The 19957-nt window shown below is 39.1% G+C and overlaps 1 protein-coding gene across 2 annotated transcripts in view; it reads left to right on the forward strand.

Moving 5' to 3' along the window:
• DDX60 (DExD/H-box helicase 60) overlaps positions 1-19513 on the forward strand; it is a 222710-nt gene extending 203197 nt beyond the window's left edge. For both annotated transcript variants that reach the window (XM_056561070.1, XM_056561079.1), the window contains 4 exons: positions 6863-7005; positions 10380-10531; positions 12090-12152; positions 17914-19513. In XM_056561070.1, the coding sequence (XP_056417045.1) occupies positions 6863-7005; positions 10380-10531; positions 12090-12152; positions 17914-18022 (467 nt within the window). In that variant the 3' untranslated portion in view covers positions 18023-19513. The remainder of the gene's footprint in view (positions 1-6862; positions 7006-10379; positions 10532-12089; positions 12153-17913) is intronic.
• Positions 19514-19957: the final 444 nt, after the last annotated feature.

A 19957-nucleotide genomic window follows, 5' to 3' on the forward strand; every position in this document is an offset into this window, starting at 1 on the left:
AGCGCTCCTGAGCAAAGCAACACTGTCATTGAAGCCCGTCCTGGAGGGTGGTATGGCACGGCTGGTATGTCGGAGGATGGTAGCGGCACAGCTAACCACTGTGCTGGCCTGCTTCCCCTGCCTGGTTCCAGGGGGAGGGGCAGCTCACATGGTCCCCTTGCAGCAGTACATTGCCGGCTATGCTGCAACTTGCTGTCAGGAGTGTGAGGCATGGGTTGTTGGTGGCTATTCCCCTTGACCCCCCTGCGGTATCTCTCAGGTACAAGTCACGGTTAAGGTAGCTCCGCCCCTTTTGTACCATGCTCCGGTTTGCTATAGTGCTTTGAGCTCTCTTTTCACTGTTAAGGAGTGCAGACACCCCCACCCCCACACACAATGTCCTGTGACACTGCTTATTTGTTAATGCTATATGTAATTCAGGTTCATAGGGCATATATGCAATTTACACATGCCAATTTTCGCAGTTACTACGTTACATATGCATCACCATGTTAATGGCTATGTTTAGGTTCACGCTCAGTGGCCATGCACACATCAGATGGCGTGACACGCGCCTGTTTACACATGGCACAGTGCGCTCAGGTTTCGTGTAGTGCACTAGCATGTTCTGCACTGTATGATACACTAATGTTGCTCATTTGGTAAAGCAGGCTTGGGAATATGCTCATGTTAGATACGCCATGATAAGTGATGCTATCCGTATGCTAGGATAAGCATGTGGTCAACATACACATAATACGGTGCTACACGTTAGTATTTACCATATTGTATACACATTTATATTTTCCATACAGTATACACGTTAGTATTTACCATATAGTATACACATTTGTATTTTCCATACAGTATACACGCTTGTATTTTCCATACAGTATACACATTTGCATTTTCCATACAGTATACACGCTTGTTTTTCCATACAGTATACACGCTTGTATTTTCTATACAGCATACACAGTTGCATTTACCATACAGTATACACGCTTGTATTTTACATGCAGTATACATGCTTGTATTTTCCATACAGTATACACGCTTGCATTTTCCATACAGTATACATGCTTGTATTTCCCATACAGTATACACGCCTGTATTTTCCATACAGTATACACGTTTGTATTTCCCATACAGTATACAGGCTTGTATTTCCCATACAGTATACACGCTTGTATTTTCCATACAGTATACACGTTTGTATTTCCCATACAGTATACACGCTTGTATTTTCCATACAGTATATACATTTGTATTTCCCATACAGTATACATGTTTGTATTTCCCATACAGTATACACGCTTATATTGGCCATACAGTATACACGCTCGTACTGTCCTTACAGTATAACATGCTTGTATTTTCATACAATAGAACACGTTTGTATTTTTCATACAATAGAACACGCTTGTATTTCCGTATAAAAGAACATGCTTGTATTTTGGTATAATAGAACACGCTTGTATTTTCGTGCAATAGAGCACGCTTGTATTTGCATACAGTAGGACACGCTCGTATTTTCAAACAGTATGACACACCTGTTTTCCATACGGTGTGACACGCTCGTATTGTCATACAGTATGACACGATTGTATTTTCAAGAACACGCTTGTATTTTTAAGAACACGCTTCGATTTTCATACAGGGTACACGCTTGGATTTTCATACAGTGTATATGCTATGTTTCCTACAGGGTAGGTGCTTGTATCATCCAGGTTGAATGCACGTTTGTCTTGCATACAGCATATGCTTACCTTTGCATACAGTATACACGCTTGTTTTTCATATAAAACATGTGATTGTATTTGCATACAAACATGCGATTGTATATTCACACAGTATACACGCTTGTAATTTTTCATATATTATACACGCTTGTATTTTCCATATGGTAAGTACGCTTGCATTTTCCATATAGATTACACGCTTGGGTTTTCACGATATACACGCTCGTGTTTTCTCATGCAATATTTACGCTGGTGTTTCACACGGTACACACGATTGTATTTTCGTACAGTATGAACGCTTACTCTTTCATACAGTGTACATGCTCGTATTTCCAGTACAGCATGCACGTTTATATTTTCATACAGTATACACGCTAGTATGTCTAGCGTGTATACGTGTATATGGACGTTGGATTTTTTTTTTCGCGTGCGCCATTGACTGTGTGGTTTAATTAACAATATATTTTTATATTTCGGACATTTACGCACGCGTTGATACCGCATATGTTTATATTTACTTTTATTTGCACAGTTTTTTTTTTTTTTTTATGGGAGAAGGGGGGGGGGGGTGATTCAAACTTTTATTAGGGAAATGGTTAAATCATCTTTATTAACTTTTTTTTCCCCTTTTTTTTGCAATTTTAAAGCCCCCAACGGGAACAATAACATGCAGCACATTGATTCAATACACTGATCACAATGCAATTGCAATGCATTGATTAGTGTTATCGGCGGTTGATTGCTCAAGCCTGGATTTCAGGCTTGGAGCAATCAATCGCCGATCGGGCGCGCAGGAGGCAGGTAAGGCACTCTTCTGTTGTGTTCTAGCTGATCGGGACATTGCAATTTTACTGCAATGGTCCTGATCAGCCCGACTGAGCTGCCTGAAAGCTTTTACTTTCACTTTAGACGCGACGATCAACTTTGATCGTTGTGTCTAAAGAGTTAATGCCGGACATCAGCCCGATCAGCAATGTCCAGCATTAGCCATGGGTTCTGGTTGCTTATAGCAACCGGGAACCACCGGGTATGATGCGCACTCATCTGCTGAGCGCGCATCATACCTCGGGGGCCGCTTATGGACGTTTATAAACATCCATATGCGGCAAGGGGTTAAAAGATACAAAATAGTGCACTACTTAGATTTAGGTATGTGGTATGCACTTATGAAGGCAGAAAGATGCACTACAGTATGCTTAAAAAATGTATTGGAGTAAAACACCAGCCGGTGATTACTTTTGCCTGGCCTTTCACAGTATCTAGGCCCTTGACAGATTAACAGGAGCAAAATAGTACACTACTTAGATGTACGTATGTGGTATGCACTTATAAGAGCAGAAAAATGCGCTACAGTACGCTTAAAATACATGCTTTTGCACAACACCAGCAGTACACAACAGTGCTGCAGCACACAGTCTCTGTTCCCTAAACCAAAAATTGCACTCTCTCAAAGACTATTAGGAATGAACTGCTGGGTATTATACCGTCTACAGATTAGTATAACCAGCAGACCATTTGTTGTGGAACAAAGACACAGAGTTGCGCTGAAAAATTATTCCTCCATCCTTTGCTAAGATTTCTCAAGCTGAGCCAGCTTGTTCACAATACCCAGGTCTCTACCCCTCTCTAATGCAATGCTATAGAATGTGACTGGGAGGTTAATGGCTGCAGTAAAAATTATTTTCAGTGAAAAACACACTGCTCTCTGTTCACCAGAACACTAACATGACTAGGAGGTGAAGCTCTGCTGAAAAAAGCTTTTCTGTGTAACACACAAAGCACTGACAGTCCTACAGTATCTCTCTGCAGTGAAAGGATGAAGTGACTAGCTGGAATATGGCTGCCAATTAAATAGGGCTGTGACATCACAGGGGTGACGGGCTGCTGATAGGCTGCATCCTGCATGTGATTCAGGGTCGTCCTGCCTACTTCCCTTCCTGCCTTGCCTTCCCAGCGTTCCTTGCCCCATGTATTGATATGTGGATCCGCCATTTTAGATGCCCTGGAGCCTGGGCCGCAGTAAATGGAGTTTAATGAAGCGTTTCCGACGATATTCACATTTGTTGGGAATCAAGTTTTTCATGAAATTCATAACGAATTTGGATTTATCTTATTCAATTCGCTCATCTCTAGCTGCCTGTCCCTGATGTATAGGAGATGATGCCAATCTGTTATATATGTTTTGGAGTTTCCCAATTTCGAAGAGTTTTGGTCTTATGTTATCACAGCTATTGAACAGACCTTTAAAATAGATATTCCCTATCACTCCAAAACTTGTATACTAGGTTATACTAAAAATCTCAGCTTGGAAAAAAAATCTAAAATTGCAGTAGCACGTTTACTATATTTGGCACGGAAATTGCTCAAGAGTGGAAAGCAGACAAACCTCCCACACTCCAGCAATTTATTAGACAGGTGGATGATTTGATAAATTGGGAAAAAGGAATCTATACTGGTCAAAATACCAGAGAGAGCTTTAAAGGGCTACTCCGGTGAAATATATATATATATATATATATATATATTTTTTTTTTTTTATCAACTGGTGCCAGAAAGTTAAACAGATTTGTAAATTACTTCTATAAAAAATACTTCCAGTAGCAGCTGTATACTACAGAGGAAATTATTTTCTTTTTGGATCTCTTATTTGTCACGACAACAGTGCTCTCTGCTGACACCTTCATTTTAGGAACTTTCCAGAGCAGCCTATGTTTGTTATGGGGATTTTCTCCTACTCTGGACAGTTCCTGACATGGACAGAGGTGTCAGCAGAGAGCACTGTGGTCGTGACAGAAAAGAAATCCAAAAAGAAAAGAACTTCCTCTGTAGTATACAGTATTTGAGTACTGGAAGGATTAAGATTTTTTTTTAATAGAAGTAATTTACAAATCTGTTTATCTTTCTGGCACCAGTTCATAAAAAAAAAAAAAAAGGTTTCCACCAGAGTACCCTTTTAACGACGCAGGACGTATATTTACGTCCTGCGCCGGCTCCCCCGATATGAAGCGGGATCGCGCCGCGATCCCGCATCATATCGCGTCGGTCCCGGTGCTCATCAACGGCCGGGACCCGTGGCTAATACCACATATCGCCGATCGCGTCGATGTGCGGTATTAACCCTTTAGAAGCGGCGGTCAAAGCTGACCGCCGCTCCTAAAGTGAAAGTGACCCGGCTGCTCAGTCGGGCTGTTCGGGACCGCCGCTGTGAAATCGCGGCGTCCCGAACAGCTGACCGGACACCGGGAGGGCCCTTACCTGCAACCTCGGTGTCCGATCGGCGAATGACTGCTCCGTGCCTGAGATCCAGGCAGGAGCAGTCAAGCGCCGATAACACTGATCACAGGCGTGTTAATACACGCCTGTGATCTGTGTAAAAGATCAGTGTGTGCAGTGTTATAGGTCCCTATGGGACCTATAACACTGCAAAAAAAATGTAAAAAAAAAGTGTTAATAAAGGTCATTTAACCCCTTCCCTAATAAAAGTTAGAATCACCCCCCTTTTCCCATAAAAAAAATAAAACAGTGTAAAAAAAAAAAATAATAAACATATGTGGTATCGCCACGTGCGTAAATGTCCGAACTATAAAAATATATCATTAATTAAACCGCATGGTCAATGGCGTACGCGCAAAAAAATTCCAAAGTCCAAAAAAGCTTATTTTGGTCACTTTTTATACCATTAAAAAATGAATAAAAAGTGATCAAAAAGTCCGATCAAAACAAAAATCATACCGATAAAAACTTCAGATCACGGCGCAAAAAATGAGTCCTCATACCGCCCTGTACGTGGAAAAATAAAAAAGTTATAGGGGTCAGAAGATGACATTTTGAAACGTACAAATTTTCCTGCATGTAGTTATGATTTTTTCCAGAAGTACGACAAAATCAAAAATATATAAGTAGGGGATCATTTTAACCGTATGGACCTACAGAATAATGGTAAGGTGTAATATGCACTGCATAGAAACGGAAGCCCCCAAAAGTTACAAAATGGTGTTTTTTCTTCGATTTTGTCGCACAATGATTTTTTTTTCCGTTTTCCGTAAAATGACTAATGTCACTGCAAAGTAGAATTGGCGACGCAAAAAATAAGCCATAATATGGATTTTTAGGTGGAAAATTGAAAGGGTTATGATTTTTAAAAGTTAAGGAGGAAAAAACGAAAGTGCAAAAACGGAAAAACCCTGAGTCCTTAAGGGGTTAATTTGATTTGGTCTCACTGGTTAAAAAATAAACAAATATTTTTGTCGCACTTAGGGTGGGTAGGGGTATAAAATAAAATGGAAAAAAGTATTGTGATGAGTATGTATAAAAGTAAGTCTAATTGATAAGCAAAATAATAAATATAAAAAAAAGGGTTATAATGCAGTCTGCACCAGAAGGGAGTCCCCTAGTGACCAGATTTATAAGGCCATGAAAGTGACATAAAAAGGTATTTTTTACAAGCAGTACATTACAAATCTTATTTATTTTACCTGCTGTATCATATGTAAAAATAAAATAATTTTACAATGACAGTGCCCATTTAAGGGTCTTCAGAAATGACACCACTTTTTGTTTCTGAGCAAGAATGGAGCTGTGTAATTTCTAACCTTAGATCATTTCTATACGTGGTCTCCTTCTGGAGCCATGGTTGCCTTACAACAAGTCACAGCATCGAGACATGGCTGATCTCTTGGGATATACAGAGGATATGTATTTATTTATGTCTATTATATTGGAAAATATGATCATGAGAGAAGGAGAAAAAAGGACACATTTCTGGGATATGTTTTATACTTGTGTGTGTATATTCTATGTTTGGTGTTCTTTATTTTTTTTCACTAACTCATTGTATAAAGATCTAAAAACCTAGTTGCTCTTCACTATGGTCGCAATGTTTATTCTGCAGTTTGATGCCTTCCTTTTCCATAATATTGCATCCATTTTTAATCCGCATGAGAGAAAGCTTGAAGAGTAGAAAAATGTGGGCATTTGTATGAATTATAGCTCCTTGAAAGAACAGGGAAATGTTTTTTTTTCTTATCCCTCCAAAATATGATAGCTGGTAGCATTGGAGCATTATATTTTATTTCCATTTTGTTTTATTTAATTAAAACCCATTTAAAATATGTTATCTCTAATGCATTGTTGACAATCAGACTTTTCAGGTAAAGAGTGTATGGATTCAGGATTAGTAGCTCACTTGATGTCATGCCGTGAAGGAAGAAGTGGTATCACCCCTTTTGCATGTCTCTCAGGAAATACAGATATTGACTTGATGAAAATGAGAAATCTGAACAGTGTAAGTAAAAGAGTTTGAAACATATAAGACAAAAAACAGAATTGCCGATTTCTTCATTGATTAGTCTCCCCGTTTACTGACATACTGTAATACAGATAGAAGATATAATTGTGGCCTCCTGCTGGCACCACTAGATGGAGCTCATTAAACCCATAGGGGCTTCCCCTAGTGAATGCTACAGGTAATTTCATTTTTCACACAGAGAAAAGCAATTCAAGGATACCTATTATTTTCAAAACTTTTGACATGTCACAATGACAGTGAGGGTTTAGGTGCTGAGACACCAACCAATTGCTAATATGTATAATCAGAAGCAACCAGTGCTGTGCCTCTCTGCCATTCAGATATTACAAATGTTACAATGACACATAAAATGTTGGTACAATAAAAAGGTACATAAAAAAATGATATATATATATATATATATATATATATATGCACACACATATTAACATAGGTAAGACAACTTTCCAATATAAACACATGTAATTCTAAATAAATCATAGATATGGAGATTTATCAAAACCTGTGTAGAGGTAGAATGGTGCAGTTGCCAATAACAACCAATCAGATCACTTCTTTCATTTTTCACAGGCCTCTTTAAAAATGAAAGAAGCAATCTGATTGGTTGCTATGGGCAACTGCACCACTCTTCCTCTACTCAGGCTTTCATAAATCTTCCCCATAGTTATCAAATATCACCGGTATATAAGAAGGAATATTATCACCATACTTTAATACCATCAATATTTACCAATAATACCAGTATACAAGCAGGAAATATTCCCCCCATACAGTGACCATATAGTGGTAGATATCAGCTCTGCAGACTATAAAAGTGATTACATACAGTTACAGGTGACTTGCAGAATACGTATTCTGTAATTGAAGTTGTTCACTTTCCCTTTTCTTCTCCATCCGGCGCTGACCATCATGACTATTTCTTCCAGCCACAACTCTTCTTCTCCACAGAACCTGCTAGACAACCTGCCAGCACCTATAATGCTCCATACAGTAATAATAACCCCCTAGGTGTATCACACAATAGAGTGGGTAGATAAGTGGATTAGGGAAGAGTAGGTAGGTAACCATTAGGTAGTTTGGTCGCTCTAGTAGATAGACAAGCCCCTCCCTTTACACAGGTGCCTCGAGTAGGTAGGTGCCATCTGTAAGTAGGTCCCCCTGTACAAGAAAGTTCAAAAATCACAGCACTAGACAGACCATGGATCTTGTGAAAAAAGCTGGGGATCTTTATTGTCCCCTAAACAAATGCAACGTTTTGGCAGCTGTAGCCTTTGTCAAGCAGCTTGACAAAGGCTACTGCTGCCAAAATGTTGCATTTATTTAGGGTGAAATAAAGTACTCTTTTTTTTCTTGTACTTTTATCTGGGCTGGCTGCCCAGTTGATCACCTGCATGGAGGCTTCTTCTTGATGCTGTCTATTCTTTGCCTTAAGTCCCCCTATAGATACCTGACACTGTAGATAGTTACTCCCTGAAGGCAGTAGCAGCCCCCTATAAGTAGGGGTTACTCCCTGTAGGTAGGTCCCCCTGTAGATAGCAGCCACCTTTAGGTAGTAGTAGCAGCAGCCCCCCCTTTAGGTAGTAGTTGTAGCAGCCCCTTTTAGGTAGTAGTAGAAGCAGCCTCACTTTAGGTAGTAATAGCAGCTTCCTTTAGCTAGTAATAGCAGCAGCCAACTTTAGGTAGTTGTAATTGGAGCCCCCTTTAGCTAGTAATAGCAGTAGCCCCCTTTAGCTAGTAATAGCAGCCCCCGTTTAGGTAGTAGTCGTAGCAGCAGCCCCCACAGGTAGTAGAAGCAACAGGCCACATTAGGTGCTAGTAGTACCAGCATCTCCCTTTAGGTAGCAGTAGCAGCAGCCCCCTTTAGGAATTAGTAGCAGCAGCATCCTTTTTAGGTACTAGTAGTAGCAGAAGTAGTCCCATTTAAGATGTAGTAGCATCAATCCCCTTTACAGTGTTGTAGTAGCAGCCACCTTTAAGTATTATTAGTAGTAGCAGCATCCCCCTTTAGGTAGTAGTAGCAGCAGCATCCCTTTTAGATACTAGTAGTAGCAGCAGTGGCTCCCTTTAGGTACTAGTAGTAGCTGATGCCCCTTTTAAAATGTAGTAGCAGCAGCCCCCTTTAAGATGTAGTAGTAGCAGCATCCCTTTTAGCTACGAGTAGTAGCAGCAGAAGCTCCCTTTAGGTACTAGTAGCAGCAGAAGCCCCTCTTAAGATGTTGTAACAGCAGCCCCCTTTATGATGCAGTAGTAGCAGACACCTTTAGGATTTAGTAGTAGCAGCAGCCCCTTTTAGGTACTAGTAGTAGCAGCAGTAGCCCCCTTTAGGTACTAGTAGTAGCAGCAGCCCACTTTAAGATGTAGTAGCAGCAGCAGACCCCTTTAGGATGCAGTAGAAGCAGCAGCCCCCTTTGTAAAGATTTTTTAAAAAAACATACTTACCTCCCACAGTAGCGCTATCCTCTTCTTCTTAGCCTGCTGGCTCCACTCTTCTCTAAGGCTGACGAGGGGTGTGGTAAGGAGACATCCTCACGTCACTGAGGCTTTTAAAGTGGTGACTTCCGGTGTAGTGAAGAATTGTGGGTCTTGAAGCGTTCTGTGTCCCGAACAGCTGATGAAAGTGCTGAGTCACTGTGCTGAGACACTGTGATTGGTTGATGGGGGGGGGGGGTGTGTGCAGTCTTGCTCTGCTCACTGCTTTGCAGCTTTACTGCCTTGACACATATTTCTTCAAACCCTACACTCTTATGTATTCAGCCTGGACACAGATTTCTTCAAACCCTACACTCTTATGTATTCAGCCTGGATACATAAGAGTGTAGGGTTTGAAGAAATGTGTCAAGGCCGTAAGGCTGCAAAACAGTGAGCAGAGCAGAGACGGTTCCCCCCCGCCATCAACCAATCACAGTGTCTCGGCACTCAGCACAGTGACTCAGCACTTTCATCAGCTGTTCGGGACACAGAATGCTTCAAGACACACAATTCTTCACTACACCACTCTCCACTCTTAAAGCGGTGGCTGCAGACAGTCCGGTCCACCTGGAAAATGCCTGGTATGCCCAATGGCCAGTCCGGCCCTGTGTGTCATCATCTTTCATGATCTCTTGTAATAAACATAATTCTTGAACCAGAGTAAACTTCAAATAACTTAAAGCAGCATAAATAATGATCTGGCATATAGTCCAAAACCTTTTTCATGAAGTAATCAAAGGAGAATCTCATCTAGGTAGATATTACCGTATGTTTTTATCCTCTGTATTTTATCCTCATGGTTAATTCAATCACTCGCACTTCTGTAGGGGGCTGATTTTTTTGGTTTTGAATTTAAAATGTTGCCTCTTATATTCCACCAGCTCATGATGCAAACAGCTCACATTCCAGAGAAGCATATCCCTCTGTTATCCTTTCAAAATACAGATCAATATAGAGGAAAAAGATACCTCAATGCCTATGCCTTAGATTTCTTCAAACATGGTTGCATGGACGCCATTGTGAAAGATAATGGGTATGTTTTTTTCATATTCCATATACCAAACCAGTTTATTGAATAAGCATCAGGGAATCTAGGGTACAAAAAGAAAACGGGGTACGGGGTACAACAGGACAAGTACATATGGTCAAATTCAGATAAAAGTACATTAGGAGCAAGACGGGTAAAAGTGAAAAGCAGGAATAAAAGGAAGAGACTGAAAGAGACCGTTCATTTGGAACAGGGGGAGTAGATGGAGTGCAGCATTAAGCGGCGGATAATGGCTATGCTTTATGTGATATACTTACCTATAGAATACACCTATGGTTTTATTTGTATTAATACAATAACAAAAAAAACTTTGAGCACCTCATTTATTTTTTTGTTTATTTTTTCCTCCTGATCTTCTAAGAGCCATAACTTTTTTATTTTTCCATCTAGAGAATCATATAAGGGCTTGTTTTTTGCCACTTCTAATTCAACAAGATTTCTCTTATCCTCTCTGCCATAAACCATGAATTAATAAAATATTTGCACATTCCCTCAAAATATCCTGCCTAGACTATTGCAACATCCTCTATGGTCTCTTCCACTTTTTCCCCTTTCTAAGTCATCCTCGACTCTGCTGTTTTGAGCAGGGCCAGTGCAAGGATTTTTGCCACCCTATGTGAAAGCTAATTTTGCCACCCCCCTTTACCCAACTATTGTCTCTGCCCCAACACTCCCCACCTTACTACTGGGGTTACCCTTTTTATGTAATCTCCTTACTACTGGGGTGACACACTGTAACAAACCTCCTCCTCCTCATGTAATCACCTTACTACTTGAGGACAAACATTATAACAAACCCCCTCCTTATGTAATCTTCTCACAACTGGGGTGACACTAACGCTAGGGGGCGTCAGGGGGAGTGGTGCTGGCTGTGAGTGTGTGTGGTTTAGATGCTGGTGGGGAGAGCAGTGTCCCCTTCAAGAGGGCACTCTAGGTGGCTGCCTATTTTGCCTATAGGCAAGAGCCGGCCCTGGCTTTGAACATACACCTCTCCACTAATTCTATGCATCTGCTGGATGGTAAAATCACACTTTACCATGACGCTGGTGCAACAGGAAGACGTTTAAAACTCCGGGGCAATCCCTGCAGCCCAAGAGTCACGTGATCAGAAGATGTATAGGGAGTCCCATGCGGAGTATCCCAATACTGTCGATCTCTGTAACTCGAGGGTAAAGCAGTTAAATTACACTTTACTATTATATTAATCTGGGGGCAGGACGTTAAGAACTCCTGGGCAATCCCCACAACCTGAGATTAACTGTTTTACTATTGGTCTTCGGAAATTGTCGGTATTTGAGACTTTCCTAAACTCACCTATTTTTTTTATTTGACATGTGCATTAAGTTTACCGGAAATATCTCTAGACATTCAAAGTTATGATGAAACATACGTATAACACATATATACATAAATATATTCACATATATTGAGTTGTATATATAGATTAGCCAGATTTAAACACATTTGAAGTGAAATGTTAGAAAGAGTGGGCTATATTGGTCAAATTTTCCTGAATTATCTCACAAATATTTCTTCTTCTCAGGTTTAATTCAGGGGAAGCATATTACATATTGTGGGACTTCTACCTTATCATTGCATCTATAAGGTAAGGTGATATTTCTGTGGAAAATCTGGTTTTCGAACATTACTCCATCTTTCCTACATGAAGCAGCTTTCACACTTCAGTAAATGTTTAGCATGTACAGTATTCTTTTATTGTAAGCCATGATCAGGAGTAGATTACTAAAAAAAATTGTAAGTAGTATCACGTTTCTAGTATTTCATATTCATTTTCTATATTGTATATATACATATACAAATAAAACATTAAAAGGGGTACTCCTCTGTAAAACATTTTTTTTAATTAACTGATGCCAGAAAGATAAACGGATTTGTAGATTACTTCTATTTAAAAATATTTATCCTTCCAGTACTTAGCTGCTGTATGCTCCACAGGAAGTTCTTTTCTTTTTGAATTTCCTTTCTGTCTGACAACAGTGCTCTCTGCTGACACCCATGTCTATTTTAGGAACTGTCCGGGGCAGGAGAGGTTTTCTATAGGGATTTGCTCCTACTCTAGACAGAGGTGTCAGTAGAGAGCACTGTGGTCAGACAAAAAGGAAATAAAAAAAGAGAACTTTCTCTGGAACATACAGCAGCTGATAAGTACTGGAAAGGTTAAGATTTTTAAAAATAAGTAATTTACAAATCTATTTAACTTTCTGGCACCAGTTGATTAAATAAAAAGGTTTTCCAGTGGAACACCCATTAATTATAAAATAAACACAAAATTATATATTACAATTTACCACCTAATTCACATATTTTTGCAAATTAGACACTTTTATACTGAAAGCTGCACATCACTTCACATTTTCTACAAATCTGCATCAAAGCATTATGTGTAAATGTGCATCAAATCTCATATTTGTAGCTACAAGTCTAACCAAGTAGAGCCTCAGATGAAAAAAAAAAAAATCTAAGAATAAGCTTCATACTTAAAACTCAAGCCTCTGTCTCTATGAATAAATGTTAATATAATCGCATGAACTGAATATAAGAAAAACCTGTCATAGTACAAATTGAGTCTGCTTGTGCAGGGGATGGTTAGATGCCCAAGTGCTCATCTTCTTCCCACTTGGGTCATTGAAAGTTGTGCCAAATGACAGATTACGGTATCAGTCAGTGGTCTATCTTCTTACTGTCATTTGCAGATTCCTCTCCCTTGCACACACAGAGCAGGGTCCACTTTTTTAGTCTGCTTCCTGACTTCAAACAAGTGTTGTGAACTGAATTATTTATATTTACCTGTCCAATCCAGTGATGATACCCCATATAAGCTCTGGTGGGCGGCCGAGTGTTTTTAAGTACACATATGACCAATGTAGCCAATCAGTAACCTTAGTGGACATGTGCCATACTCCCAGCATCACGGCCCCCATTATTGAGCATTAAGGCCAGGAGTACAGCATGTGACTGCTGAGGCCACGGATTGGATGCAGCAGTCATGTGTTGCTGACAACTAAAGTTACAGAGGATCAGCACTGGATCAGACTGGTGAATTGTAATCCAGGAATATAAAAACAGAGCGATTTTTTTTTTTTTCAAAAACAGCTCCACGTCTGTCCCCGGGTTGTACAACTATGCCCCATTCACTTTATTGGAATTAACCAGCATGACCACACTCAACCTGGAGACAGATGGGGAGTGGTTTTTGAAAGGAGTTCTGTTTTCTTATTCCTATATATCCCCTTTACGACAATGGACGTAAATGTATATCATGGTGCTGTGGTACTTACTATCACAGACTGTTTTGATATTCACCTCAGAAGCTACTCTCAAATCATAAATTCAAAGAAACAAAATAGCTAAAATTAATCTTTTATTACAAAGATGCAAAAACACAGACACTAAAGTTAAAAATAAGTACCGGTTACAAACAACACTAAAGATACTGGTAAGGTCAATCCCTATATATACATCTATACCCAACGCGTTTCCCCGTATTCAGATATATAACACGGTTCATCAGGGGTAAAACAAGAAAAATGTATATATGTACTTAGACGGTCTACAATAGTTTCAAGGTATATATCACTCACTTCCGCTATACAAAAGGAGGACAAGCAGTTGTGGCGGCACAGAACGTAAGCATAGATAAGGCACATTGACAAAAAGCACATAGAATTGGACTAGACAATACTAAACATTGATTTGTCAAAGAATTATGGTCCAAGTTGTCTCTTAATGTTGATTCAATAGATCTTTCGGCCTTAATGTAATAAAGTGGTCCCACTTCCCTGGATATGTTTTTATAGATGCACAATTGAGAGGGGTATTGATGTAAAAATTCTCCACCTCACAGGAAAAAAGAATCTATAAAGAATCTCAAATATCCATCCCTTATGGTAAGGAGACAATAGATACCATCAATTCAAATATAGATATACCGATCAAATCGCCACCAAGTCAATATAATAAATTTGTAAGCCGGGATCACTAGAGATAGTATATTACATAAGGGATCACAATTTGAATCCACAACACGGTATCAATGATCCCTAAAATAGTAATCGGAGGAAACAGAGTCCAAGGATAAGGTAGCTCTGACAGAGTGTAGCCCCTCCAAAGGATCCACCACTATGGCCACCAATAACAGTGCCACACAGATTCTAGTAACTCGACCGCCGTCACATATGACCACCTCCCGGTACGTAAAGTGTGGTCATATTTACGTACCGGGAGGTGGTCATATGTGACGGCGGGAATACTACAGAGGAAATTCTTTTCTTTTTGGAACACCGAGCTCTCTGCCGAATCACGAGCACAGTGCTCTCTGCTGACACCTCTGTCCATTTTAAGAACTGTCCAGAGTAGGAGAAAATCCCCATAGCAAATATATGCTGCTCTGGACAGTTCCTAAAATGAACAGATGTCAGCAGAGAGTACTGTGCTTGTGATGTCAGCAGAGAGCTCTGTGTTCCAAAAAGAAAATAATTTCCTCTGTTGTATTAAACAGCTAATAAGTACTGGAAGGATTAAGATTTTTTAATAGAAGTTATTCACAAATCTGTTTAACTTTCTGGCACCAATTGATAAAAAAATAAATTAAAAAAAGTTTCCCACAGGAGTACCCTTTTAACGCACCATGTCGTACATTTACACTCCGCCATGACCGCGAGCATCGGACTGGTGCTTGTGGCATGAGCGGCAGGTCTCAGCTGCTATCAGCAGTCAGGAAACAGCCGGAAATGGCGGACATCCACGTTCACGTAGATGTCCGCCATTAACCCCTCAGATGCTGTGATCAATACAGATCACTGCATCTGCAGCAGTGTGGTACTTAAAATGGATGATTGGATCACCCGCAGCGCTGCCGCGGGGATCTGATCATCCAGCATGGCAGCCAGAGGTCCCCTTCACCTGCCTCCGGCTGTCTCCTGGAGTCTTCTGCTCTGGTCTGAGATCAAGCAGACCAAAGCAGAAGATAGCCGATAACACTGATCAGTGCTATGCCCTATACATAGCACTGAACAGTATTAGCAAATGATTGCTGTAAGAAGTCACATATGGGGATTATTAAAGTGCAAAAAAAAAAAATATATATATATATATATATATATATAAATATGTAAAAAAAAGTAAACAAATTTGAAAAATCCCCTCCCAATAAAAATGTAAATCATCAGTTTTTCCCATTTTATCCCCCCAAAAAAGTAAAAAAAAAAATTTAAATAAACATATTTGGTATTGCTGCGTGTGTGAAAGTCTGCACTATGAAAATATATTGTTAATCAATCCCGTATGGTGAACTGTGTAAACGTAAAAAAAAAATCCAAAATTGCTGCTTTTTTGTAACATTTGTATTAATTGGTAAAAAAAATTATAAAAAAATGTATCAAAAGTAAGATATAAGCATAAGTGGTACTGATAAAAACTACAAATCATGGCACAAAAATTAGCCATCACACCGCTGCTTATATGGAAAAATTAGAATGTTATAGGTGGTCAATATAGGGCAATTTCCAACTTTTAAAATTTTGTTAAAATAGTTTGAGATTTTTTTTAAAGTGGTATCATTATAAAAAGGCATAAAACATGGGTATCATTTTAATAGTATTGAAAGAATAAAGGAAACATTTCATTTTTACCGTAAAGTGTACAGCGTGAAAACAAAACCTTCCAAAATTTGCTAAATTGTGTGTTTTTTTTTTTTCAATTTTCCCACATAAATCATATATTTTTTTTGGTTGTGCCGTACATTTTATGGTAAAATAAATGATGTCATTTCAAAGTAAAATTGTTGACGCAAAAAACAAGCCCTCATATGGGTCTGTGGATGGAAATATAAGAATTATGATTTTTAGAAGGTGAGGAGGAAAAAACGAAAATGCTAAAATAAAATTGGCCTGGTCCTTAAGGCCAAAATGGGTCTGATCCTTAAGGGGTTAAGATCATCATGTAAAATACTTGTTTTAATACAATAAATAGATATTCCCAATAGATATTCATTCTTTAAAGCTTTCTGAAATAAAATGAAGGTCTTTGTTCCCGTAAAGTCAAAACTATGAATGGGATCTAAAAAGAAGGGATATAGAACTGGCAAATTCACTCATCAAAAATTTGAATGGGAGTTAGTCCAGAGGGCCCAGATTTAAATTGAATTTATAAAAAAGCAGAAGACATTTCTCACTCCCATACATACACAAGTAATTTATCCTCTTTCTGGGTTTGATGATTTTCCCTTCTGGCCAGCTCTGCATACTGAAGCAATGGTAAATAACACAGATACACAGCCATTATTTATAACCTTTTTTTAGCAGTTTTTGCCTTATAGTTATGGTATCTATATTTCCCGATAATAACCTTTGCCTCAAGTAGTCAGGGACACAGCAAAGCTTACAAGTTACCATTTAGATAGCCTGAACCATAGATAGCCTTGCTGGGTTTTCCTATTACTTAAAGAGTAGCTCCCACCATCTCACATTTATTTTACTCTGTCCCTACCTACAGGTAATCTATCCCTAACCCCCTCCCTGCCTTAAAAAAAAAATTGGGGGCACTCACATAGCGGTCATCTGCACGTCTTCTTGCTCCCTGCTCGTACCTCTACCGGAAGCCGGCTTTCCCAGCAGGCGCACATCACTGACGCCTGCTAGGCAAAGACTTCTGCCCTCACTTCATCTATGCTGCGCTCGCGTAGGGAGCGCGCATAGATGATCTGCCAATCGCATGGCAGGCTGCTCCGGGGTCTCCTCCTCCCTGTTTATCTGTACATGTGATACCCGGGGAGGAGGAGTATAGGAGTAGCCTGCATAGCGACAGTAGTGGAGCATCAGCGCGGCACTGATAACTAGTGTGCGCGCGCCGTCTCCACTACAGTGTACATGTCGGGGGCGGGGATGAATGGGCTGCGCGCGACTATAACCAGCCAATGCGCTCAGCCCTGGCGTTTAATGCGCTCGCTCCCGCCTGTCTGATTGACAGGCAGGGAGCGAGCGCAGCCGAAAAGAAAGAGGACTGATTTTGCCCAGGCAAAAACAGTCCTTTTTCTGGTGTGACGTCACGCCTGGCTGCAGCCGGCCACTAGGAGGGTGACCCCTAGTGGCCGGTTTTTAAACGTACTGTAAATATCACCACGAAAAATAAAAAAATAAATAATGTAAGTATATTAGAGATATGTTGTAGTACATAAGTACTACAACATATCAAAAAATAAAGTTGATGACAGTGCCCATTTAAGTAATATCTCACCCTAATGTTGATACTTAACTTCAAAAAGCGTCAGACGGGCAGTTCTAGAATTGTTTCTGGGTTTTTTTGACAAGTAAATGTATGAATAACCTATTTTTTATTTTTTTTTGTAGTGTTTCTTTGAAAGAAATGTGCGAGACTGATCCAGTTGCACTGGCCTTCGAACAGCTGAAAGAGAAGTACCTTGAGAAACTAGAAGCAGTGAATCAAATTGGTCGATAGAGTACACGTGTCTACATCTTCAGGCTTCATGTTCTCATAAAACAATCCAACATAATATCATAACATGCTATCAGAACACTTAAAAAGGCTTAGTTTACAAAACAATCAATTGGTGTCCACTAATAGACAAAGACAACGTATACATCTTATAGAATGTAACCAATTCATGTTGTAAAAAGCTGGTAATCTTAAATTCACTGCACATCTCAGGATATATTGAGTTTAGGAATGAATTAAGATAGGACACATCTGTACTATGCAACAACATTCACGCTAAAAACCATTTTACAGTTTACATAAGTTTAATATATCAAAACATTTCAATCGTACAAATCTAACCAACAAAACATTTGAAATATAATCAACATAATTCTATTTTGATGTATTTAGCTGTGTCAGCAGTTGTCTTTACTGTTAAACTCTGTTCACCCTAGTTGACAGATAATTTTACAAAAAGATCTAAATAAAAAAAAAAAAAATAATAACTCATTGACCTTTATATGAATCTGGGATTACATTATTCCTGGTACTTAACTCCTTCAAGACCCCTCGAGTTTTAATTTGTAGCTAATGTTTTTTTTCCTCCGCACCTTTTAAGGCTAGGATTACATATGTCCAGCAAACATAATCCCACCCTAAATCTCGACGCAAATGATGCCACAACGGATGACAACATGCATCAGTTTTCATAAATTGGGTAGTATTCGGCATCCATTTTTTATGAACGCCGGACAAGGGAATAGAGCATGATGCGTTTCCCTGTCCGGTACCAGTCCAGCGAGTCCAACCATCCAACGTCCAATCTGAGACACTGGATCAATGTATACTGTCCCATTCATTCATCAATTGTAGCATCAGTTTTTCTCCTGCGCTAAGGGGAAAAATGTCAGATGACACATATGTAAACCCAACCTTAGACCCATTTTTTTTTTTTTCACTGACAAACTTGTATTTAGGCTTATTTTTTTTGTGGGACAAGTTGTACTTTTTATTGGCATACTTTGTTTTAACATATAATGTTACAAAGCCAGAAGAAAATTTTATGTAGGAATATGGAATTGCGTATTTTGACAATCATCATCATTTTCCAAGTTTACAATACGGTAAAACTGACATGCTAACTTTTTTCTGTGAGTCAGTATGATTCCAATGATGTCAAACTTGGATAATTTATGTTTCACTTTATGGTTAAACAAATAGAAAACCTTGGTCAAAACGCTTCAGAGTTTTTAACATGTCTCTCTTTTTATGGAACAAGCTTTTAAAGATTTGATATAAATCCTATTGTTTTAAGGAATCTGGTGTGTTCTGACTCCTAATACTATTTAATTTTTCTACCTACGGACCCGGTTTTTGTTTTTTTTTCCTTTGCCTGTGCAGGATCAGGAATGTAATAATATAAGAGGTTGGACAATTACACATGCAGTGATACTAAAAATATTTCTTTGAAAAAATTTGGAAAAATTATGGGGATTAGAATTTCTTATGAAAAGGGGGATTTTGTCTATATATATATATATATATATATATATATATATTTATTTTTTCTTACTTTTTATTACACTTTTTTTTTTTTGTCTCCCCTAGGGATATTATAAGACATCAGTAGATTACAATGTGGGGGGCCGATGGAACAACTAGAAACCAGGAAATACTGGTTCAATGTTTACATTCCATGATCTGTATAGATCGCTGCATTTAATCACTTAAATGGCAGACATCGGAGCAATGATGTCCTTACTGGCAGATTCAGCTGCTGTTAGCAGCGGCCATCTGCCGGTTATGACGCAGACCAGAACATTTTTAAGATAACACATATATAAAGATAAGGATAAGGCCTATCATATGCTTGTTGTTACTGTACCCTCATTATGCATGCTAGGGCACTTTTGTTGACTAACTAAACATTTTGGTATATTTATAGTCTTGAGAATT

This window comes from Hyla sarda, chromosome 1 (genome assembly GCF_029499605.1).
Source record: "Hyla sarda isolate aHylSar1 chromosome 1, aHylSar1.hap1, whole genome shotgun sequence".
Classification (NCBI taxonomy): Eukaryota; Metazoa; Chordata; class Amphibia; order Anura; family Hylidae; genus Hyla; species Hyla sarda.